Source organism: Temnothorax americanus, unplaced genomic scaffold, assembly GCF_048541705.1.
Source record: "Temnothorax americanus isolate GAGA-0224 unplaced genomic scaffold, ASM4854170v1 Scaffold96, whole genome shotgun sequence".
NCBI classification, from domain to species: Eukaryota; Metazoa; Arthropoda; class Insecta; order Hymenoptera; family Formicidae; genus Temnothorax; species Temnothorax americanus.
This window is the reverse complement of record NW_027509819.1, coordinates 268,600-294,187: the sequence shown is the minus strand read 5'-3', so window position 1 is coordinate 294,187 and position 25,588 is coordinate 268,600. Positions and strand designations below refer to the sequence as shown.

The 25,588-nt window shown below is 37.5% G+C and overlaps 2 protein-coding genes across 3 annotated transcripts; one reads left to right on the top strand and one right to left on the bottom strand.

The window, feature by feature from the left end:
• The first annotated feature begins 487 nt into the window (after positions 1-487).
• LOC143908470 (uncharacterized) lies at positions 488-2,809 on the top strand. 2 transcript variants are annotated; one of them, XM_077426148.1, is made up of 5 exons: positions 488-630; positions 1,078-1,346; positions 1,495-1,727; positions 1,792-1,976; positions 2,045-2,809. In XM_077426148.1, exons 2-5 carry the CDS (start codon positions 1,082-1,084, stop codon positions 2,805-2,807), a joined length of 1,446 nt encoding a protein of 481 aa, XP_077282274.1. In that variant the 5' UTR covers positions 488-630; positions 1,078-1,081; the 3' UTR covers positions 2,808-2,809. The 2 variants fall into 2 exon arrangements, with proteins under 2 accessions (XP_077282274.1, XP_077282273.1); XM_077426147.1 differs by having other exon boundaries at positions 488-1,346.
• Positions 2,810-2,954: 145 nt separating this feature from the next.
• On the bottom strand, positions 2,955-8,398 carry LOC143908460 (uncharacterized). Its single transcript, XM_077426126.1, has 6 exons — positions 8,386-8,398; positions 8,206-8,271; positions 5,350-5,675; positions 5,226-5,241; positions 4,688-4,819; positions 2,955-4,539 (listed from the first exon to the last, which is right to left on the bottom strand). The coding sequence occupies exons 1-6, from the start codon at positions 8,396-8,398 to the stop codon at positions 3,467-3,469; spliced, it is 1,626 nt and encodes a 541-aa protein (XP_077282252.1). The 3' UTR covers positions 2,955-3,466.
• Positions 8,399-25,588: the final 17,190 nt, after the last annotated feature.

Sequence of the window (25,588 nt, the reverse complement as noted above, 5' to 3'; positions counted from 1 at the left end):
GGTACAGAGCCGGATTTTTCATTTTGCCTCTTAAAAATTTATATTAAAAAAAATACAGATTTGCAGCTAACCCAACCTGACACAGGTCTCCACCGTGACTCCTGCCGATTCTTAAGGATCGACAGGAGTACGGGTGCACTTTATGCACTAAATGCATTTTAAACTGCACTTTAATTGCAATATTTGTAGTTATGTACATAATTTTAATTCTTGAATTTCTATTATGTACAAAATTTTAATTCCCAAATTTTTATTATGTACATAATTTTAATTCATGAATTTTTATTATGTACACACGGCGTCAAAAATGCCTTTACACCAAAATGGCTGATGTGCCCCAATAGTAGCCATTTTGGTGTAAAGGCATTTCTGACGCCGTACGTGTGTACATAATTTTTGTGAACTCTGGGAACTTGAGACAATAACGTTCGCAACACTGATAATAAAAGTGGCTACAGGACATGATTCTATACAGCCCTAGCGTTTACATTTGTGCACGTTACTTTCCCCACGTTTTTACATTACTTATATAATAGTCGCCGTACAAACTGTGTATTGTGTTCTTGGAGACGAGTTTGTGTTATTGAATAATTCAATTATTTGTAAGTTTTAACTTGATGCAATTTATCGGTAAGTGTACACTGTTATTATTATTATTATTATGCCATGTCAATAGTCAAATGATTGGGTTTCTTGTTTTTTCTGTGACTTATTTATAAGTTCTGAAATTACCAGAAAAGCGTAATAATTGTCGTTTATCAGACAAACAAGTCTACATTTAAGGCTGATCTACAATGTGCTCTTTGCTTCCTGTTTTCTGCTCTTAACCTCTTTGCGACTTATCTCGTATTTTGCAATTCCGTCGCGTAACGCAATGTTTTTTGTTCTCTGTCGCTCAAGATGAAAATTGACGAACTTCAGAAGAGACAAGAAACATCACGTTACGCGACGGAATTGCGAAATATGAGATAGTCGCAAAGAAGTTAAGAGCAAAAAACAGGAAGCAAAGAACACATTTTTATTGTTGATATAGCGACAGATATTGATTGAAAATTAAAACATCATAATATGTTTCAGCGAAATGGAAAATCGTGTAGACGTACACGTCGTGCGTACACTTCGTAGAATTAGAAAAATCCTTAGTGAAGCAGTGAGGTCTTATCAATATGATGGAAATATAGAGCAACATTTGCTTCCTGTTGCTCAGCAAAATTTACAAAGGATATCTACAGCGATATCAGAAGAAACATACAACCAATTGAAAGAAGCAATCGAAGCCTTACTACTTATCAAAAATGATCGACAACAAACAAGGGCCTACGTAGCTCCGAGAGTTAACTTGAATGGTGATTTTTTTATTATTACTTCAAAATTTATTTGAATCAGATTTGAAATGTTTAGTAAATTTTCAATGGTAAAACGTTTTAGAATAACTTTCTTTCCGAAGTTATTAACTTACTTGCTCTAATTTGTAACTTGAAAATTTATTTAAAGGACCAGGGCGTCCCACCGTCCAAATAAATCAAGGTCAACTAAAAATGCTGTATGATGACGGATGGACAGTAAGTGAAATGGCGAAGCATCTTGGATGTTCGAAAAAAACTGTTTATCAGAAGTTATATTCTTTAAATATGCCTATACGTGCACGATATGCTCAAATTTCTGACGATGACTTAAAATTAGAAATTGTAAAAATCCACGAAGAGCATCCAAACGCTGGACAAACGGTAAGATTCCAAATGCGTCTAAACATATTATTCTTATTTTTATTTACATTATGTTCATTTACAGATGGTACAAGCATATTTAAAAGCAGCAGGTTTTCATGTACAAAGATATAAAGTGAGACAAGCTTTAAATGAAATCGATCCCATAGGAACAGCGAGTAGATGGAGTCAATCAATCAAGAGGAGAACTTATAAGGTACCAACACCAAACTCTCTGTGGCATATGGATGCACATCTGAAGCTCTCCAGGTATGTACGAATATATTTTATTGCCTTGGTTTCTAAAAACGTTTGTAAATATATGTTTTCTTTTATAGATGGGGCTTCGTAATTCATGGCTGTATTGACGGATACTCTCGGCTGATAATTTATTTGGCATGCAAGACTTCTATTCAAGCCGAACCTGTCGTGACTTTGTTTGCAGAAGCCGTAGGCAGCTATGGATTACCGTCACGAGTACGGTCAGATCATGGTTATGAAAACATTCTCGTGGCTTTTTTGATGAATACGATTCGTGGCTTGAATAGGGGAAGTCACATTACTGGAAAATCCGTACATAATCAGAGAATAGAAAGATTATGGGTTGACGTTTTTAAAGAAGTGTGTGACTCCGTTTATTCTGAATTATATGCTCTGGAGAACGACAATATTATGGATGTGAATAATCTTGTGCACAGGTTTTGTGTACAGTATGTATATAAGAAGGTTATTGATAGACGACTGATATCATTCCAGTCTGCATGGAATGTTCATAATTTGAGAACAGAAAATAATCGCTCACCGCGTCAACTGTGGCTCGAAGGAATGTTGCAAAATTATAATACAACTTCGACCGCAGTTCAGGATGTTTTCGAAACTAATATGAATTTACACGAAAGACTTTCTGAGTCCTTGAGAATATTAGGAGTAGATGTTTCTACTCCTATAGTAAATCGTGACAATACTGATTCCCTTTCATCGAATTTTACTGCATGTTTAGACCTAAATGAAGTACAAAAAATGCATCTGGAAAATGTCATAGCTTTGGATAAATCAGATCGCGAGAAGTACACATTATGTGTAAATTTATTGATGAGTTGATTTCTCTACCTTATCGACGCAAGTAAAATGTACATTTATAAGTTTTGTTAATCTATCAGTGACCAATAAAATTCACTCATAAAAACTTACATTCTATCGTTTAAGTTTTCATCAGTTTTTTCCTCATAAATTAAAGGGAACATTGAATTCGTTGAATAGATATTCTTCAAATTTTTATTATTCTCACTTCGTACATCTTATTGTTTGGTACAATTGCGTAAGAAAATATGTTGTATTTTAACACTGTTTGTGTAATTGTTGTATGTCTGTATGTAATAAAATAAACGAATGTCATTGCTTCATAATTCCATACATAACTTAAAATGACTTTTCCTCTTTGATAATAATAAAATAAATGAATGTCATAACAAAACGAATGTTGTAATAATTAATGGTAATAATACTAGTAGCAGGAACATTATTAAAAAACTTCATAAACCTCATACATAACTTAAAATAACTTTTTCTTTTTTCTTGCACGTTTACATGAGTATGTACTATTCCTTCAAAATTGCCACAGTAAAAATCAGTCAACTTATCAACATATATCACATTTATCTTTTGTACTGTTTACCGTCTAATCGCACATGTACGTAGTTTAAAAATGAAACTGAATATTTAGCTCATTTTGATTTAACAAACTAAAAGAAATTTAAACATCAATATGACGTATACTCTTTGACTTCTTCAGTATGCAAACAAATGTTTAAATCATTTTTTAACTCGTTATAATTTACGTAAGTTTTTGGCAAAATTAATGTATCCGTACATGTGGTGAATATAGGTCTTTGGCTCAATCCAACAAAGTCATTAAACTTAATATTAATAACATTTGGCATTTGATACGAAGCTGTTACTAAAAATATAAACTTTAGTAAATTGTCTTTATCAAGACAGTTGATGTACATAATCAAATAATGTAGCACCTCATTTTCTTCATTTGTAAGATAAGGGTCGGTGACTAAGCAATTGACGACTTTGGTCGGAGTAGGTACTTGCATATCTAAAAAAACTGTAAAATCGCAACGTCCCCAAAAATCGGGATATTTTTCTGGTTGTACACCCTGACGAAGTTTGTCAATTAATTTCCGCGGGATGTCGACCAACAATTCGGTAGCAATTACTTGTAATTGCTCTGAAAAAGTTTCAGAGTTGGCTTTTGCGAAAAATTTATTTGATTGGAAAAAGTCCCCAATAACTTCCTGTTCTTTTTCTGTCAGAGATGAGAAATTTCTTTGACCTTTTTGAAGAATTTTTCTTAAATATGGATTTACATAATTCATTAATTCCTGCAATAGTATTGTAGGATCAATATTGGCATCAGACTTTCCGATCAATGTTAAAGTAATCCTCGATAATTTTGCTGGAATACTGTTAGTTAAAATCAACATGTGTTCGAGAATCCGTCCAATTGTAATGAATTTGTCTTGTTCGCTCCGTTTGTTTAATGGCAAGTACGGAACGAGACAATCTTCACCTTGAAAAAACGTGCTCGAGCATTTGTCAAAAAAGATGTTAAATAATTCTTTCGTGAGGCCACCGCCATCAATTCCTATTTCGCCGATAAATTTCACGCTTAAATTTTTGCTCAGAAGTTGCTCGTCCGCATAAAGACTCATCAGTTCATTGACACAATTGGTTCTGGAGATATCGATGGTTGCAGTTTCTGCGTTTTCAGGTAGAGATGGGAATGAAACAAAATTATTTGCTGGATCAAACTCTTCGGCGAGACCTAAAAAAAATAAATTTTGGTTTTTACCTACGCGTTACTGTAATAAATCATTATTTGCTGGTGATTAAATAGTATATATTTATGAATTTTTGAAAACTATCCCTTTTCGCTATAAGAACATCTTACAAGACAAATAATGTTTGCATACACAAATGATCATCGTCATCCTCATCTAAATTCTCTTCGTTTATTTCTTCAATCCTTTGTCGCCATGTCCTTGTCGAATGACGGCGTTCGCGAAGAGTGGTATTCGCTCCGTGCGTTTCAGCGCCATCTACCGCTATCGCCATGCAATAAAAGTGGAAACAACGATGAGATATGAGATATGTTTATTATTATATGTTGATTATTACCAAAGCTTCTTGTGCAATAGATGCAGTGTATTTTTTTACATTTTACTGTTAATAATTTCGGTAAATAAAAATTGCTATACGCGCATAATCTATGATTGTTACTATATAATTGGAGGTTGACTGCACAGCGGTATTTATGTCACTTTAATTACTGGAACTCCTATTTTTTATATCAGAAAACAATAAATAATAACTACTGTTAATTAAATATATTTAAAAAATGTCAGTATTAAAAAGTGAAAAATGACGCAACAACTACGATGACCCATTTTTAATAATAATACGTCTAGTTGAATAGGAAAATATTCCACCCTGAGTTCACTATTCTCTCACCCGAGCGCTTTCGTAGCTCGTGTTATCCCCTCCAACCAAACGCACAGAGCGAATTGGACAATGTTGAAGGTGAACTTTGTTCTGGATTATTCACATTCCGTGCGAGATCTCTCGTTTGATTTACGATTGAAGCACGAGTTGGTGATAGAATGGAATTAGTGTGCGATGATGGACGAGGAACAAAATCTTCATCTGCAAGAATTGGCAAATCGTTTGGAAAATCTTTCAGTGGTAATACCACTATTTTACTTTGTCCTATTTCGGTCTCCAAGTCAGATCCATTGTCAAAACTGATGCGAATAATTTTTTTATTTTGTTGCATTCTTGCTATCACAATTCCGCACATTCGCAACATATGCTGAATGTGCGGATGAAAAAGGATAATTATGCTCGTCTTGATTTCCTCGCAAGAACTGTCTCTTTGTATCTCGAGTAATGTATTCGCTTCACCTAGATATAACAAGTTTTTAGAATCATGACACAACGCATTCTTTTCAATAGTATATGTTTATTGTTTCTTCAAACGAAACAATAAACATTTTACCATAAATACCTAGTCCTCTTTGCTTTAAAAATTTTAGTTCCGGCTTTGATGGGAAAAAATCGGCGTTCGACAGCTTCATTAACACGACTTTTTTTTGAAAGTTCTCTGCCTCTTTCGACCTCTGCGAGGGGTGGATGTTAATTCCTGTCTTCTAAAATTTCTCCTTGTTGATTGAATCAATGAAGAAAAATTTCTCTCTTCTAATGTTGATTGATTTGATGCATTAGCTGCGATTTGGATTAGCCGATGAGCTATATTTTCGTCGCTCGACATTTCTGATTTCTTTTTTTTTCCTGAAAGGTAGTTGAACCTGTAGCTTAAAATTAAAATCTACTAATCAAAACAAATTATCTTACCTGATTACATGTAAGATTGAGAACTATGGAGACTATTGAAAACACTTATCGAGGAACATTATTAACTGGTTAAACACAATTGTTATTCAAGGTTATGTAATAACGCGGCAAAAGGCACGGTGGTAGATATGGGCTGCATTCGAGGAGCGCGCTATTAGCTGCCTTTAGCGCTATTGCATCATTCTGTCTTTATCGCTCATCAGGTGTAAAACAAGGATAGAACAAGCAAATAGCGCTAATAGCGCGCTCCCCGAATCCAGCCATGATGGAAGGAAACAAGGTCTGTTCGTTAGAGGGATGCGCAGACGTCGCGACTAGAACAAGCGAGCGCCATGTTGGATATAATAGATATTCTTTATATACATGGCCTTCTATTGGCTAATATCCTCAATGTTTCCTGTTTGTTCCAGCGCACTCATTGGTTATTAGAGAAAAATGTGCAAGAGCACACCAGTTTTCTTTCCAACATGGTGGTATAGAGTCTTTAGGCTGCATCTCCATAGAGAGAGAAATAGCGGAACGGAACTAAAACAGAATCGCCCTAATTGGCTAATCTTCAGGTGGAGGCTCTCAAAATGGGATATTAGCTAATGAAAGGAATTTCGTTTTAATTCCGTTCCACTATTTCTTTCTCCATGGAAATGCACCCTTAGAGGTGCGTTCTACTTAAAGCTGGATGCGCAATACAAAGATACAGGCAACAGGAACAGGGACTTAGATAGCACAAGACGTCCTGAATATGTCCAGGATGTCCTCAGGACCGTCCTTAACATGTCCAGGATGTCCTGGGATATTTTCAGGATATTTAGTTGTTTTCCAGATAGCCAATAACATCCTCGAAAAATCCGAAGGACATCCAGGACAACATGTATTGTTGTAAATATTTTATATGAATATTTTATTTGACTTTATTAATTGTTGTAAAATACTTAAAGTAATTTCAGAATGTTAAGTACCGTAATAAATTATATATTTTTCATAAATGTCCACTACACTTAAATAGCATAAAAAATCCTAAAATCATCCTACGCATGTCAAGGATATCTTGAGGAATATCGCAGGATATCCTGAGTACATCCTATAAAACTCCTCAGGACATCCTGGACACATTTTGGATGATTTTGGGATATCTTTTGAGGCGTATCCATAAAGAATCTATAAAACGTTTAGTTAACATATTTTAATTATCCACCAAAGCTCCATTAAACATCTATGGTTAATCTATACAATGTCTAAAAGAGATCTATCAATACGTCTAATAGAGGTCGAATGGAGGTGTGAAATGCGGAACTATGGATGTCTAGTAGACGTCCATGGGAAGTTACATAGATGTCTAATGGAGGTTTTTAATCTCTATGATGGACGTCTAGTGGACGTCTATTAAAGCTTTTTGTTCTGTGTAGGCGGCATTTAGTGGGACATTAGCCATCTTTTAGCCATCTTTTAGTCGACTCTAAGCTCTAACGAAAATATATCTATACCGAAAATTCGTCATCTTATAGTAATTTTTTAGACATCTTTGTGATCTCTGGGGCTGTATCAGTGCAAAATAGACAATGACACAGGCAATAATAGACATAGAATTTCCGTCACGCTGGAAATTCTGTGCCTGTTGCCTGTGTCCATACAAGGTTTCTGATTTCTGTTCCCTGTTCCTATATTATATATGATATACGCCATTATAGCACTTGGGCGTAAGGAAACCTTAATCCTACAGCCTACGTTTAAAGGTGAGATTTCATGGGCAGTGAAGTGCAGCAGCAGCGAGCAGCAGTTTAGTAGATAGATATGTTTATTGACTCCCCTCAGGGTTGCAAGGCGTTTTGAAGGGACGTTCCCAACCCTTTACATGCACATAGCGTTTTGCAGGGACGTACCCAACCCTTTACATGAATCTCATTTCTATCCCGACCTGGCCATAACGACCCTTTACACATTACATTACTTCCCTCCCTTTCACGTTTCATACTCCCATATTCCTTATGTCCTCCCTGTCCACCCTACTTCCATCTGCCACTTCCTCGCGCGACATGCTCTCTGCACCCTATCTGCACTCTTTTTCTCCTCAGCCGCCTCTCACCTTGCCTCCTTCGCTTCCTATCCGGCTCCTCTTCGCATCCTACCATCTCTTTGTTCTGCTCCAATTCTGCACACAAAAAATTTCTTAGATCTCTCCTTACAACCCACTATCTTAACCCTCTCCTTTCTCCCTTCTCTTGAGGAAACCCCCTTTTATTCTACCCCAAATAGACAGACAGACCAGCTTTCTCCATAGATATCCCCTTCGTCTTTAACCGCCGCCTCGACGTCTCGCCGTAATGCCACCCCGCTTGGCACCTAACACCCGGCGCCGTCTCGGTCCTCCTCCACTCACCCCTCCAAAGCTGCCCTCCTGTTCTTCGTCTCCTCCTGCCTCACTACTTTCCCTTCCCCCTCCCCGCTCGCCTGTCTCTCTTCCATCCTCCCGTTCGTTCCCGCTCCCCCCTCTCTGTTCTCCTTCCCTCCTTTCCTTTCCTTTCCCTTCCTTCGCCCTTCAAACTCCTTCTCTCTTTCTGCTTCCTCTCCTTCCTTCTTCCCTGCTCTTGCTTCACCTCGTTCACCTTCCTGTCCCGTTTCTCCGCTCTCTGCTTCCGCTTTCTGCCCGCTCTTCCGTCTCTCTTTTCTTCTCCTCCTCCTCGTCTCCTCTATCCTCCGCGCGTGTTTGGTGAGTATGCGTGGTGTGCGTAACCCTCACCTCTCTCCTCCTTCCCCTTTAGTTTCTTCCTCCTACCGTAAACTTTTCAACTCCTATCTTTTACCCTTTCCTTTTTTGCCTTCGCCTACTCCTTTTTTCCCCTTCCTCTAACCCTTTCTTCAATCTTCTTCGAAACTTTCCCTATCATGCCCCTTATCCTCTCCTCTCCCCCTTCACTTCCTTCCGCCTTTTCTTCACTACCCTTCCCTCATTCTCACCCTCTCTGTCTTCACTGTCCACTACCTCGGTGCCCGACTCTCCCTGCCTCGCCTCGTCAGTTTTCTTATCTCGTCCCTCTGCTCTCTGCTTCCGCCCTCGAGCCGCTCTTTCTTCTCTCTTCCCTTTTCACCTCCTCCTACAAACAAACTTTCCTTAGCCCCTGTCTCTTCACCTCCTCCCTCTCTACCACTCTACGTCTCCTCTATCCTCCGTATGCCTTTGCGTGCGTGCGTGCGTGCGACCCCCACCTCTCTCCACTCTCTCTACCGCTCTCCTCTTCCTCCTCCCGCCTTCATGTGCGTGTGCGCGAGTGCTTATGACTTCTGCCGGGTGGAGTTCCGAAAACGGCCGACCTCCGATTTCGATGAAACTTTGTGAAAAGCTTCGTTTTGGGTCAAAATAAAAGCCCTTAAAAGGAATTTTGGCGACTCCTATGATAAAGCCATTTTATAAGATAAAATGATAAAAAATATAGGGCTGTTCTTCCGAAAATGTCCGTGCTCCGATTTAGGCGAAACTTTGTGAATAGGTTTCTTTTAGATAAAAAAGACATATACCAAAAAGATTTTTTGCGACTCCAAAGTTTAGCAATTTTTTTAACATTTTTGCAAGGGTGGGCCAATAATCAAGCATCTTAATTCAAGCAGTTAGGTATCACGCTGGGAGTTTGTTTAGTTTTATTATGCGGGGGAAAGGGCCCCCGCCTATTTGTGTACTATTTATACACATGTACTTGGGTGAGTACTGGAAGGCATAAATGACTAATATATATATATGTCAAAATAGTTCACGCATACACTTTCCACGCGAGACGAGTTGTCACATGGGTTCGTGCGTGCTTTACAAGCTCGTTTATATATATATATATATATATATATATATATACATATATTTATAAGCAATTTTTACTATTTTGTATATGCACAACAATAAATAAATTAAATAAGAAATAGCTTGATCAAAATATGTTGATATTTATTGTAATATAATTACTTATTTCTGAAAATAAATATTATTTCTATGAGAGTCGTAAATATTATTTTTATTTCTCAAGATATTGTTTGTACGTGTAGTGTGTGTGTGTGTCTGTGTGTGTGTGATAGATTTCTTTCTATAGACGGCATAAAAAAATCAAATAATATTATGAGCACGAAAAAATATACACGAAGAATTTATTTTGAGAATCAGAAATATTAAAAAAACGCGACAAAGTTTTTTTCCCTCCGGATGAAATTCCAACGTGCGCTTCTAGGGTCAACGCGCATCCTTTGCTAAACGAATGAATTCATACACGTTTTGCTGCCAGATTTTTATTGACGTGATACAGACGGGTGTACATCTAAGCCTCAATAAAGTGCGAATTTAATCGTAAATCAATTATGCGAAAGATCTTAGATCTTATATTCGTCAATAAAGTTATAAAATCCGCAAACAATGCAAAAATTTGCGCATAGTCCCTCGTGATCGAATATAGATGCATCGCGTCGCTTCGCTAATGATCGGATAAACACTTTCTCGAAAACGCTACAAAATATTTGCTCCACGAAATAAGCTCGCACAAATCGCATGTGACAAAACTGAAATTTAGCAATTATATGTAAAATCAAAAGTTATAAATTAGTTTTTTGTTTTGAACAAGAAAAGTTAAGACACGTAGCGATAAAATTGAATAAATTCCCAACACAATAAAAATAAGTTTAATAATTTTCTTCTACGGGGATGAAAATAAAAAGGAAACAGAAGGGGGAGCGAGCAGGGAGAAGGAAGACAGAGGCTACAGAGAAGAAAGGACGGCCAAAGAGGGCAAGGGAGGACAGGAGGAGAAGAGAAGGGAGGAGGAGGGAACAGAAGAGAGGAATAGAGCGCGGAGGGCGGTAGAAGACAAGGAGGAGGAAGTGAGGAGAAAAAAGGAAAGGAAAGAAAGAGAGGAAAAAGAGGAAAGGAAGGAGAGGGAGAGGAGGCTTGTTCAGGGGGAAGGCTGGAGACTGGAGAAGCAGAGAAGTGAGGACTTGGATAAGAGGAAAGGTAGGGAGATAGGAGAAGGAGTGAGGGAGGAGACGGAGAGAAGGAGGAAAGAAGAAGAAGAGAAGATGAGGAGAATAAAGGAGAGAGTAAAGAGGCTGGAGGAAGAGAGAGAGCAAAAGGAGAGAAGAAAGAAGAATGTGATATGGAGAGGATTGGATGGAAGGGACGCGGAAGAAAGGAGGGGCATGATGATATGGATAGCAGAGAAGGTGCTGGGGAAAGAACCGAAGATTAGAAGGGTCTGGGAAAGGAAAGGGGAAGGAGGGAGAGAGGTTCTGATAGTGGAGATGGAAAATGAGAGGGAGAGGGCAGAATTGCTGGGAAGATTTGGAGAGGTTAGGCAGAGGTGGGGGATTGGGGTGGACGAGGACCTGTCGATGGAGGAGAGGAGGACAAGGTGGAGGATGTTGGAGAAGGCGAAGGAAGAAAGGGACAAGGGAAGAAGAGCGAGGGTGGAAAACAGGAGACTGTGGGTGGATGGCAAGGAGATAGAATGGAAGGAAGAGGAGGGAAAATGGGAGGAGGTATGAAGGGGAGGGGATAAGGTTGATAGCTAGGGACGGGAGGAGGAGGAGAAAGGGAGGGTATTAGGATAGAAGAAAAGCAAGAAGGAGGCCAAGGGCGAGAGTAGTGGCAGAAGGGAGGGAAGCGGAGAAATGACAGAAGCAAGGAAGGCGGAGGGAGATGGCTGGAGTAAAGAGGAGGGGAGGGAAAAGGAAGTGGGTTTTTGTTTCAGAGCGAAGACATAATAGGAAGGAGGGAAGGCGGCGAGAGGGAGGAGAGAGAGAGAAGGAAGGAAAGAGAAAGAGCAGTGGCAGAAAGGAGGGAAGCAGAGAAATGGCTAAAGCAAAAAGGCGGAAGGAGTTGGATAAATGAAAGTCGAAGGGAGGGGAAATAGATGAAATGTAAGGTCGCATATGGCCAGGCGCGTAAGGGAGTGATTTGTAAGAGGTTTGGGTACGTTCCTCATAAAAAACGCCTTGTAAACCCTACGGGGATACACAATAAATATACATACATAATTTTCTTCTACGGTTTTCGTTTCCTTTTTAAAAAATAGAGATGTTAAAAAAAATCAACATAAAGTAATATGTAACAAAAGTTTCTCTTGGTGTAAATTTTCAAAAGGAGGAAAGCAAGTTTGAAAAAATAATATGAAAAAATATAATCAACATTCTCTGAATACATATTAGAAACCATTTAAATTTTTCCCTACGCGTTGTGGAAAATATGACGGCTCCGTATAATTGTTAATTACCGCAAGACATATGCTAACAAACCGTCGTAAGCAAATTCCTCGAAACGTTCGCTACAAGAAAAAACGAAGACAATTTTGGGACAAGAACGGAAGCGTTTGTTTGATCGTCATCGTCGTCATCGTCTTCGTTTCCGAAAAGATGTACGTACTCCACTAAGTAAGTAAGATAAATCATAATTATTCTTGATATCAGCATTCGCGGCATCCTAAAGTCCCGCTGGATAAAAACTAGATACTTGTAGCATCCCCGAGTTTGATTTAGTCGGGCAACGTAAATAACACAGTTTCACGTTTGCCCGTCTCTGTGAAAAAAAACGCGACGATTACCTTTTTTCTTTCTTTTCAAGTCCTATGTATACTTGTAAACTTATAAATGTATAAAAACAATTAGACAGCAACAGAATACAATCTCTTTATGATTTTCGAAATAATCTTTTTGGATTTCTAAGTACAAGAAAAGACATCTCTTTTGCTTATGTATTATTCGACAAATCATGCAATGATACCTTTCATGGAGTGCAGTAACGGCTGTCGCATACTGGCAATGGAAACGAAGACGAGGGCAAAAACGGATAAAAGATTGAAGCGCACTCGGAAGGGAAATGAAAGCACCGCGAGCTTCCTCTTCTCGACGGTCCTTCGACTTTATTCGCGAGGCAACGATACTTTACGCAAATATCCAGTATTCTGTATACAATTATAATTAGCTAATTATCCGTCGACGAAACATATCGCTCGCGAACAGCCACTTCGGCGTAAACTACACGTTATGCGCGTTCTCGCGTACGTCAATCACTATGATAAGCAAATATATATTAAAAGAACCATTCTTTTTGAAACAGAAATTAAAATAAAAAAAGACATCTTTTGCAAAGTTGCTATTATATGCTTGAAAAATACATATGATATAAAGGCACAAAATAAGGTCACCCGTTAACTCTCGGCGGGTGAACAGGTGGAAAGTTGGAGGAGGCGGAAAGGGTGCTGTAGACGTGGGTGTGTGAAGGGGTGGAGAGCAGGAGTAAAGGAAAAGGTGAAGGAGGTTGAGAAAAAGCGGAGGCATTGGAGGTGAGGGCGGATTCGAGGAAATGCGGTCGGAAATCGAGAAGGAAGAAGAGTGCTGAGAGTGAGGTTAGGATGACGTTGAGGAAGTGGGGGAGGACGCCAGAGACGGAAGAGGTGAGAGGCGGCGGACGGAAGAGGATACGTGGGACCCGCTGGTTGGCTGTCGGCGAGAAGGAAGTGCGGGGGAGGCATCGGTCAGAGCCGGCGCGGGGAGTCGACGGCTCCGAAAGAGTACGTTGGCACCACCGCGGGGCGGTAGGACGCGATACGCTGGAGTGCGCTGCGGGCAGAGCAGGCCGGTAAGGAAAAGAGAGGTGATATCGGCGACGGAGGAGATGGCGCAAGAGACGAACGGTTTAAGGCGAGCGCACAAGAGTTCAGCACGACGGCCAGTGAGATGGAGCGGGTAAAATCGATGAATCGAGAGGATGAGTCGATCGAGGAGGTGAACGGCCAACGTCCGTAGATGGCATGCAGGTAGTGCAGGTAGCGGTATGGCCGATGGCGAAGAGAACGTATGACGGAGAAAGGTATCGACGGCGGAGGAGATGGAGTAAGAGGCGACGGACGAAGGTAAAGGCGGGTGCACAATATGGATCGATAAATCGATAAGTCGAGCAGGTCGATGCGGTCGATGCGGGAAGGTGAAAGGACAGCACGTGGCAGATGGTTAGGGCGGATGGAAGGGCAAAGGTGACAAAGGCGAAAGTGGACAGGAAAAAGAGTAAGAGAGCGACAAGGGAAGCGAGGAAAAGAGCGGACGCACACACGCGCACACACACACGCAAGCACGAGGGGCAAGAGGAGAGGGAGAAAGAGGTTGGAAGGCAAGTTTTAAGGAGATTTTGTTTGTAGGGAGAGGAGAAATCGAGTAGAGGGAGCCGGGTGTGTGAACGGAGAGCGGAGGGAAAAAAGGAGGAGCAGGGAGGAGGGCAGAGGAGGAGAGCCAGGGAGGTGCAGAGAGAGGAGGCGAGAGAGGAAGAGACAAAGAGAGAGAGGGGCGAGGAGAGGGGACGTAGAGAGGGAGGAGAAGGGAAGCGCGAAGAAGAGGGGACGGAGGACAGAGAGAAGAGATGGAGGAGTCCCAGGGGATGTTGAGGGTGTAGGGCAGAATAGCGGACGAGTTAGAGAGGATAAGAAGAGAGCCGGAGAGAAGGGAAGGGAAGGTGGAAAGAGGGGAGAGCACAGAGGTGAGAGGGCAAATGAAAAGAAGGGAAGGAGACGAGGAGAGAAGCGAGACGGAAGAGAACAGGAGCGGCGAAAAGGGACAGTGGATGGAGGTGATGGGAGGTGAGATTGCAGGGGGGATTGGGGTGGTCGAGGACCTTTCGATGGAAGAGAGGAGGGCAAGGGGGAGGATGCTGGAGAAGGCGAAGGAAGAGAGGGACAAGGGAAGAAGAACGAGGGTAGAAAACAGGAGATTGTGGGTGGATGGAAGGGAGATAGAATGGAAGGAGGATGAGGGAAAATGGGAGGAGGTCTAAGTGGGATTGGATAACGTGGATGGCTAGGCTGGGGAATGAAGAGGAGAAGGGGAGGGTTCTAGAGGCAAGAAGGAAAGCGAGAAATAGTGGAATAATACAAGAGATATCTGTCCTTGTCTAACGAGGCATTTGTACGACATATATCTGTCAAAGTTCGTTCTTTGAAACGGCTTTATAGATCGCAAAATTTTTTTACAGGAGTAAAGTATAGGTATTATATAATGAAGAGTTGTTCTTTCCATGTGCTCCCTAAGTTACATAACAGTTACAAACTGATTTACTGGGATTATGTTATAATAATTAATATTTTTATTCAGTTATGTTATCTATACTGTTCATTAGCTGCCGTTACCCTCTACTCTGATGCTAAGACTGAGGTATATTTTTCTATATAAAGACAGAATAAAATTAGTTATATAAATCAATACTATAAATTTAATATTTATTGCATTTGTTATAAAAGTTATTATTTTACCCCATCAAGAATGGATAGATCCTTTGAAAGAGTTTTACATCATTCATTTACATTACAAGAAAAAAATTATTAGAGGTGCAAGAGATGCAGTAAATTGCCAAGTTTAATAAGTACCCGCGTCAATATGTATACTAATTCACATTCTCAATTATGCTACTGTTATTATTTGTCATCAGACAATTATAAACATACACATAATAATTAGATACATATTATATATATATATATACGCACATGTGTGCATAAGAATATATGTAATTTATAAAAAGCGGGTGCTTATCAGCCTTGATACGTTACTGCCTTCTGCTACGGACGGCCAGAAAGCATTTTCAGGTTCAGGCCGTATTGCTAAAGAATCCAAGACGCGGCAACGCCGCGCGGCGTTGCCGCGTCTATAGCATATTGGCTCCTGCACACAGGACGCGGCAGCGCGGCAATGCGGCAACGCGGCAGCGCGATGACCAATCATCGTCTTGCTTTTCCGGAAGTAATAGCAATTCGTGTGAGCATCGTGTGAGCAATTCAGTGGTGTGTGTACGTGTACGGACATACACCATTTCATAGAACCTGAAATTAGTTGGTAACACTGAAACCGGAGTTTCGCGTTGTCACTACGCGAGGTCTCCAATATCAATTAAAAATTATAAGGTTCTCGTGATTAAATCGATTAAAGGGAAAGAGGCAGTAAGAGCCGGCGCGGTAAATAGGGCGCAAGTTATATATATTTTTCTTATCGTCAATACATAAAAAATTCGCGAACGTTTCGACCATTTTTTGTGGTCATCTCCAGCGCAATAAATTAGACGTGTAAATTAGAAACTCTATTGTAACGCGGTCATTGGGCTATTGTATACTCGCACGTTGCACGTTTCTTTTTCCATGCGGTCATTCCGGTGTGTGTGCGCTACTCCATAGGCAAGCAACCTTGAGTCTCTCCCAAGTTAGAAGGCCAGGAGGACCATGCTGATGCATTTGGTATTTCATTATATGTTACACAATACCTGCGTACATACGGAGCGACACACTGATTTACGGTTCACATCGATATAAAATTGAAGTTACTTACAATGAAATCGTGAACGGTATAGCGCACAAAACGGTAGACAACAGACGCAAGTTATCTTGACATTGCTTCGAGAGATAATTGATCGTAGAACGGTACAGCGCACAGATAACGGACGCAAGCTGTCTCGACAATGTTTCAAGAGGTAATGACCGATCTAATATGTTTCGCTTGTCTCGAGGTTAAAAGATCGATGTATAAGAATTCGGTGAAAAACAAATAACGGTAATGCCAGTTGAGAGATCGATGTATAAGAATATTTGTTGCAAAACAAATAACGGTAATGCCAGTCAAAGATCTTGTAACACGGTAATCTATGTATAATACAGATTCACAATAATATGGAAAAAAAGACTTGGTTGAGATAACCAAAAAAATGGTCGCCTTGACCAAGTGCCTTGATTATATATAAGACAGCTGATATCTTGGTTACATATACCAACGGCACTTGGTTAGACTGCCGTAGTTGGAGCAACCATGGTACTTGGTTAGACCATCCAAAAGAAATTGGTAACTTCCACGCATTACTTGGTTGCTCTAACCTATTGTTTTGGTTGACTTTACCAAGTTAGTTGGTTGATGGAACCAACTATCATGACCGATGCAACCAACGGTCGTAGTTAATTTAACTATCTTTATTGGTGTAATATTAATAGATCAAAGCACTAGAAAATTATACATTTTTATATGAAATATTTTTTGTAGCTCAGTTTATCCGTGAAAATACTTTTTCTTATATAATAAGAATTATTATATAAGAAAAAATATTTTCACGGATAAACTGAGCTACAAAAAATATTTCACATAAAAATGTATAATTTTCTATGTTAATTGCGGTTCTGTTGTCGATGACGAGGACGACGACGACGAAGATTCGCGCGGTCGGTGCACTCGTGTCAAAAGTCTTCGATTGCGACAAAGCAACCGGCGATTGCGGGACGGTGACCACGACGATGATGATGACGGTGACGATGACGGCGCGCTGGGAAACGCCCCACGCTCATAATTCACCTCCGCGCAATCCGCGGCTATCAAGCCGCGAGTTCCCTTACTTCTCCCCTCGCGGCCTCGTCCATCCTTTCGCGGTCGGGACGGCAGCGTACATACGTACGTGGCGCGTATCCGTGTCCAATATCTATGAAGTCGACCGAAGCGGAGCGTAGCCAGACCTAAGCCAAGTCGAGCGAAGCCGCGCCAAACCGCGCCACGCCGCGTCGCGACGTGACGCGCGCGGTGCCGCGCCGCCCCGGGTTGCCGATCAGTCGCCGATGTGACCGAGCGCGCGGAAAAAGTCGATGAGCCTCTCGGGGCTCGCAAGCGTCGCCTGACCGATACCCGCACACGACGCCGATGAGAAAAATCGAAGACTTTTGACACAACGCAACGACAGGTCGAACGACATCACGTCCGCACGTCAGCACGTTCAGGCTTCGACTGCAGTGCAGCCATGGCGGCCATGGCCCCATGTCTTAATTCACCAAGAACTTGGTTAAACTAGCTACGGTTATTGGTTGTAAGAACTAATTTCTGGGTGATCAATCGGAATACAGTTTCTTGGTTACCTCAACCAATTGCGTTGGTTATAAGCACCAATAGTTCTTACCAAATTTGAATTGTCAAACTAACTCAGTGTACATGGTTACGGCAACCAAGTCAATGGTTGTAGTTACCAATATATATGTAACCAAGAAAAACTTGGTAAATTCAACCAAGCCTTTTTAATAAATAAAGCGTGAAACGCGGAGCTCTCAAATTTTTGGAAGCCCCTCGATTACATCGAGATAGTTCTCGGGTAAATCCTCGGTGTCCGTCTGCATATTCAGACCATTCCTCTGTCTTTTAATACATATCATTTTAGATATTAACCGTTTACTGATATATGGTTTGCTGTCCAAAATTTCCACCGCATTCCACTCGAAATCATGACCAAACTCTAATCTATGCTCTGTGATTACTGAGCGACTGGTTGTGTTTCTTCAATATCAGTTCGGCCTTTGCTTTTAGTTGACAGAGTTGACATTACCGACGTCAAGGAAGTTCGGCCTTAGCTTTAGCATCCCCTTTACTACTTACGCGATGCTACTAATCTACAAAAATTAAATTGTGTTGCCTAGGGATTTTCGTTAGTACCAACATTATCCCCTCTACTTTTTCGGGAAACTGTCGTGTAACTCTCAAAGTGAGTGCGAGTAATTTTTAAAATTTTAAAAATTTTTAATGTATTAAACTACAAACGAAATTTTTGTTACTACAAACAACTACAAACAAAATGCTAAAGTTTTTCGTAAAAAAATTAATTTTTCGAAAGTCGGGTGCCAGGTTTACATAGGTAAGGACCAGTTTTTTTAAAGGTGCCGCCATAGCCGCCATGTTCTAACTGCGAATGCCTCACCTCGCGACTCGCAGTAATAAAAGTAGGAATAAGTGACGACAAAATCTATGACGTCACATAAACACGAAAACGCTTTGACAGCTTAACTGCCGCGTATATTGGAACGGATTTAGGGTGCGGTCACATGGACTGATATTTTCCGCGTAACGCGTATCGCGTAACCAATCAGAAACGCGAATATGCGTAACCGAAAATGCGAAACGCTCTCTTCTGATTGGTTACGCGATACGCGTTACGCGGAAAATATCAGTCCATGTGACCGCACCCTTAAGGCCATTGCACGTAACAAAGTTTTAATCATAATCGTAAGACCGTAAGAAAATAGACCAATCACACTCGATTATTCCTCGAGCTTAAGGAGAATAATCGAGTGTGATTGGTCTATTTTCTTACGGCCTTACGATTATGACTAAAACTTTGTTACGTGCAATGGCTTTTACTGTACAAAGAACACGAGCGAAATAAAATAGTAAAGCGGAAGTATTGAGTTCATCCAATTTTTACAAACGAAAAGCGAGAACGGTATAGAGCAAGTGAAACTCTTGTAAAAGAATGTATTTTCACAATGATGAAAAATTCATCAATTATTTCCGCATGAATGTGGAAACATATGAAAAGAGACAGTATGAAATCTCTTTTCTATGCGTTTTGCATAGGGACTAGTACCATTTCAGGAATTGTATTTGAAACTTGTGAAGCAATTTGGATTACATTACGAGATGAAGTTTTTCCCCAATTTAACAACGATTTCTGGCAAAACGTAGCAAGTGAATTTGAAGAGAAATGGAATTTTCTACATTGCATAGGAGCTATGGATGGCAAACATGTTGTAATTCAGGTATGTTAATGTCTACACTATTTTCTTTTACTTTTATTATATGTCAAGAGAGTGATTGTCTTAAACTTGATATATACAGGCTCCTCCCAATCAGTTTACTACAATTATAAGGGTCAGCACAGTTTGAATTTATTTGCATTGTGTGATGCACAATATCGATTTATTGTAGCAGACATTGGAGCAGAAGGACGACAAAAGTGATGGTGGGGTATTTCGAAAAAGCAAGTTATATGCTGCTTTAGAAGAAAATTCTTTACAAATACCGTCACCAAAAATTGTTAATATTGGAGGTCCTGTGTTACTATATGTGATCGTAGCAGATGAAACCTTTGCTTTAAAAAACTATCTGATGCGACCATATTAAAGTCAAAAACTTGATCAAACAAAAAAAATCTTTAACTACAGATTGAGTCGAGCAAGACGTACGTGTAGTTGAAAGTTCTTTTGGAATATTAACTGCTAGATGGCAAATCTACAAAAGACCGATTACAGCATCTGTTACTCTAAGTAGAAAAATTGTGCAAGCAACATGTTGTTTGCACAATTTCATAATTAATCACGAAGGCAATCGAAAGTGTTATTCCACCATAACTCCAGTTGATGATACATTTACACAGGAAGCTTTTCAAGATTATGTTCATGAAACACATTCTTTTTGCAAAAATGCGGCGTCTATTAGAAATACATTTGCTGAGTATTTTGAAGGAGATGGAGCAGTTCCATGGCAATGGGAGAAAGCATTTCGAAATGAATTTTGAATTTTTTGTTTTCAATACATAAATATATAATGTATATAGAAAAGGTGTAATATGGCTCGTCTAGGTTTTATGGCCTATAATATCTCCACTATTAAATGGTGGATTCTAGGATGATAAATATGGTACAAAAGAAATTTAACTAACAATAAGTAATAATAATATATAATATATAGATACTCCACAAAATTTGATGTATTAATATTAAACTTTCATATATATTTTTCCTCTTTTATATATATTTAAAATAAAATATACAATTTTCTCTCTGATTACAGAAATATAAGTACAAAACAAAACATTTTTCCCTTACTTTTGAACATAATAGTTTCTGACATATCCGCTCATAAAAAAGCCGTGTAAGAAATTTTATTGTTGACATTTTTCCACGATGTTGATTGGTTCTCTCATTGCGCTGACTTCGTGAACATCTGTCATCGCATATTTTGACAATTTTATGTATCAAGGGTTAAGGTAATTCGATGATGAACGACTTTTGCCAACAGTGATAGGTTTTATTTTTTATATCGAAAGAAGGAACTCTCCTGAATCGATTAAGCCCAGAAAGACGATAATTTACCGTCCCGTTCTCAAGATATTTAATTTCAAAATTAGGTGATTTTAACATTGGTCTAATAGGAAAAGAGATATTTTCCTATGAATAACACGAGTTTGCGAAAAATCTTTTGCCAAAAATGTCCGAACAATATATATCGATAGAAAGAGGACACTGTGAGGAAGCCTATAATTGAAGGTGAACACGATCCACCGTACAGTTTTTTTAAATTAATAATTAAAGTTTGGTTTCCGGTGCTCAAGCGCTGATTTTCACAACTCGAGCGTGGCGACGTGGCAACGCCGCACGCTGGGATCGTCGGCGTAAGGTTAGGTGCACGTTAAGGCCTAAGCAGAATGGCTGTCTTATAACCTTAAGACAGTGTTTTATGCCTTAAGTCTTTTGTCTTATGTAACGCACAATACTGTGTTAATGTTTTCTGTCTTGTGTAGTTATACGTCGCGTATACTACACAAGACAGGAAACATTAACACAGTATTGTGCGTTACATAAGACTTAAGGCATAAAACACTGCCTTAAGGTTATAAGACAGCCATTCTGCTTAAGCCCTTAGGTGTGAGTGAGCGAGCGCAAAGACAAACAAGTGTACCAACCGCACGAACTGTTTGACGTTACCAAGTCGCTGCCCTCATCTCGTATACATGAGGGCAGCGAGGAAAATTGTTTATGTAAAAAATTACATGCACCGTGTGGCGAAATTACTGTACTTCAGTAAATCGCCATAATAACGCAATAATTCAATCGAAATAATCTCCGAAGTAGAGCACTCAAAAGTTGGCACAAGTTGAAATTAGTCAAGCGACGCATTAACACACACTTCATTTTAATCCATTTCAGGCAAAATATTATTCTACAACGTAAAAATTACTTACTAATGGTCTTTTTACGTCGTTACGAAGCTTTGCAATGTATTATCTTATTTTTTTATGATTATACAAATGATTTGATAAAAAAATCATAAATATTGTTGTGACTTCGGCCCTTCATCATCGAATTACCTTAATAGTGTAACAAAAGCTAAATAGCGCGCGCGAAGCGCGCGTCTGTGTGATGTCTAGTATATCTAAAAAAAGTAAAATAAAATGTACAACTATGATCACACAGAAATGTATAATAAGTACATACAAAACAAAACATTTTTTTCTTACTTTTGAACATTATAGTTTCTGATATGTATATCTAAAAAAAATAAACTAAAATATATAACCATGATCACAGAAAGTACAAAACAAAACATTTTTCCTTTACTTTTAAACATATATCTTAAATCTCCTTTAATTATATATTGAGAACATATTTGTAATATATTTTCACTACTTTATATCTTTAGTAGCTTTTCTCTCTCTCTCTCTCTCTCTCTCTCTCTCTCTCTCTCTCTCTCTCTCTCTCTCTCTCTCTCTCTCTCTCTCTCTCTCAGTCTTTTTATAATAATTTTTAACTTAATAACACATTTCTCTTAATAATATTATATATAGTTTCTGAATCACTCAATAACGTTGTTGCATTATGTAACTTTGTCTTCGTATCTTATATGTTTAAATCCTTAAATCTCTTTAATAACTTAATAACGTTCTTTGTGATATAATATCTTTAGTTAATAACTTATTAACTTGTCTCTTAATCTTCAAACTCTGCTGCAGTAGTCATTTCTAGAAATTTTATTTTTAACATAATCCTTTTTCGATATGGCAAACGACGTAAAGCTTCCCCTAGAGTTTTTAAAAAACCATTTATGGCATCAGTATCTGCAACAGGTATCTTTAAAACATCTAATACGGCAGTTTGAAACTCTTTTTCAGTATCATTGTCCTTCTTTTGTTCTGTAAGCAGATTTTAATTAACGTTAGAAAAAATTTAAAAATAATACAAATCTAATATACATATAATTTTATATATATATATATATATATATATCTATACATATAAAGGAAGATGTCCTGACTGACTCACTGACTCACTCACTCATCAACGCCCAGCCTAAATCCCTGAACCAAATTTTTACCAAAAGTATATGAAATAGGGGTAAAATTTTCCGGGGAGTGCCACTATGTGTATAGTTTTTTGTTACCGATTTCCTGGAAACCGGTTTTTCTAATTTTTTTAATTTTTTGGGGAAATAAATGACCCAATCTAAAAAAAAGAGGGAGAGAGAGAGAGAGAGAGAGAGAGAGAGAAAGAGAGAGGGAACTTTTTGGAAATTGGCTTAAAAAAAATGAGAAACGTAGCCCTACGTCTACTTTCCTTCGCTGAATACTTTATGAAATAGTGACAGTTGACGTAGTTCTACGTGTTGTTTGCGGCACAGTTATTTATGGCATGCCGTTTTACTTTTTAAAAGCATAAATAAAATTATACTCAATATAAAAGTTTCAAAAAATAATTGTCTTCAGAAAAATTGCGATTCTTAATAATGAATTAAAATTATATCTAGACATAATAAAAATTGACGAATTAAAATTATGTCTAGACATAATTTTAATTCATCTAATTTTTATTATGTCTAGATAATTAAAATTGAGAATTAAAATTATGTTATGACATAATTTTAATGCACCGAATGAAAATGATGTTTAAACACATATTTTTTTTAAATTTTGAATTAAAATTATGTCTAGACATAATAAAAATTGGATGAATTAAAATTATGTCTAGACATAATAAAAATTGGATGAATTAAAATTACGTCTGACATAAAAATAAATCCGCATTTTTATTATGTGTACACATAATTTTAATTCATACAATTTTTATTATGTCTACACATAATTTTAATTCAGCCAATTTTTATTATAATTCCGCATTTTTATTATGTGTACACATAATTTTAATTCATACAATTTTTATTATGTGTACACATAATTTTAATTCATACAATTTTTATTATGTCTAGACATAATAAAAATTGGCTGAATTAAAATTATGTGTACACATAATTTTAATTCATTTTTATTATGTCTAGACATAATAAAAATGGGATGAAGTAAAATTATGTCTAGACATAATTTTAATTCATGAATAAGATTTGCAATTTTTCTCAGACAATTATTTTTTGAAACGTTTATATCAAGTAAAATATTATTTATGCTACTGAAAAATAAAACGGCGTTTCACAGCGTTTTATAAAGAAATGTAGCATTATTCTTATGTTAAGACATAATTATAATGCATTTTTATTATGTCTTAACATAATTAAATCTTTCACTTTGCAAAATTTTGAAAAATTGAATGCAATTTCGTAGGAACACATTGAAGGCGTGCATTATTTAAAATGTACAGAATAAATCGCATTTTTAAATTTTGTAATTTACATGCTTCCACAATTTAAGCGTGTCAATTTTTATTATGACATCAGTTATTTAAATTTAGAAGCATTTTATTTTTGCGTTACATTATGAAAGTAAATCACTTTATAAAACCATTCTTAGTAAAGGAAAAAATTTATTCACCTTATTTTTATAAAAGACTATTTCCGTATTACCCACTTTTCTTATTTAAAGCTTAAGAAGGTTTAGATAAATAGTATTTCTTTAAAATATTATCATGTTGAGTCAATAATGCGGTAAACTAAATTTATGTTTCGACACAATAATTTACCGAATAAAAATTCTGTCCAAATATAAAAATAATTTAGAATTTGTATTACGCATCCTGACATTATTTAATTTACTAAATTAAAATTATGCTCAAATACAACGCACAACGTGTATAAAAATAAAACCAGATTTTTATTATAGCAGGACATAATTTTTAATCCTACAATTATTATTATGTCAAGACATAATTAAAATTCAGAATTAAAATTATGTCAAGGCATAATTTTAATTCAACGAATAAAAATTTTATCTAAATACATAAATGTTTAGATGATCAAACTTTGAATTTTAATTATACCCACATAATTTTAATTCATCCAATTTTTATTAGAAAGAATAAAAATTGTATGAATTAAAATTATGTCTTGACATAATAAAAATTGTATGAATTAAAATTATGTCTAGACATAATAAAAATTGGATGAATTAAAATTACGTCTGACATAAAAATAAATCCGCATTTTTATTATGTGTACACATAATTTTAATTCATACAATTTTTATTATGTCTACACATAATTTTAATTCAGCCAATTTTTATTATAATTCCGCATTTTTATTATGTGTACACATAATTTTAATTCATACAATTTTTATTATGTGTACACATAATAAAAATGCGGAATTATTTTTATGTCAGACATAATTTTAATTCATCCAATTTTTATTATGTGTACACATAATTTTAATTCATTTTTATTATGTCTTGACATAATAAAAATGAATTAAAATTATGTGTACACATAATTTTAATTCAGCCAATTTTTATTATGTCAAGACATAATAAAAATGAATTAAAATTATGTGTACACATAATAAAAATGCGGAATTATTTTTATGTCAGACATAATTTTAATTCATCCAATATTTATTATGTGTACACATAATTTTAATTCATTTTTATTATATGTCTTGACATAATAAAAATGAATTAAAATTATGTCTTGACATAATAAAAATGAATTAAAATTATGTGTACACATAA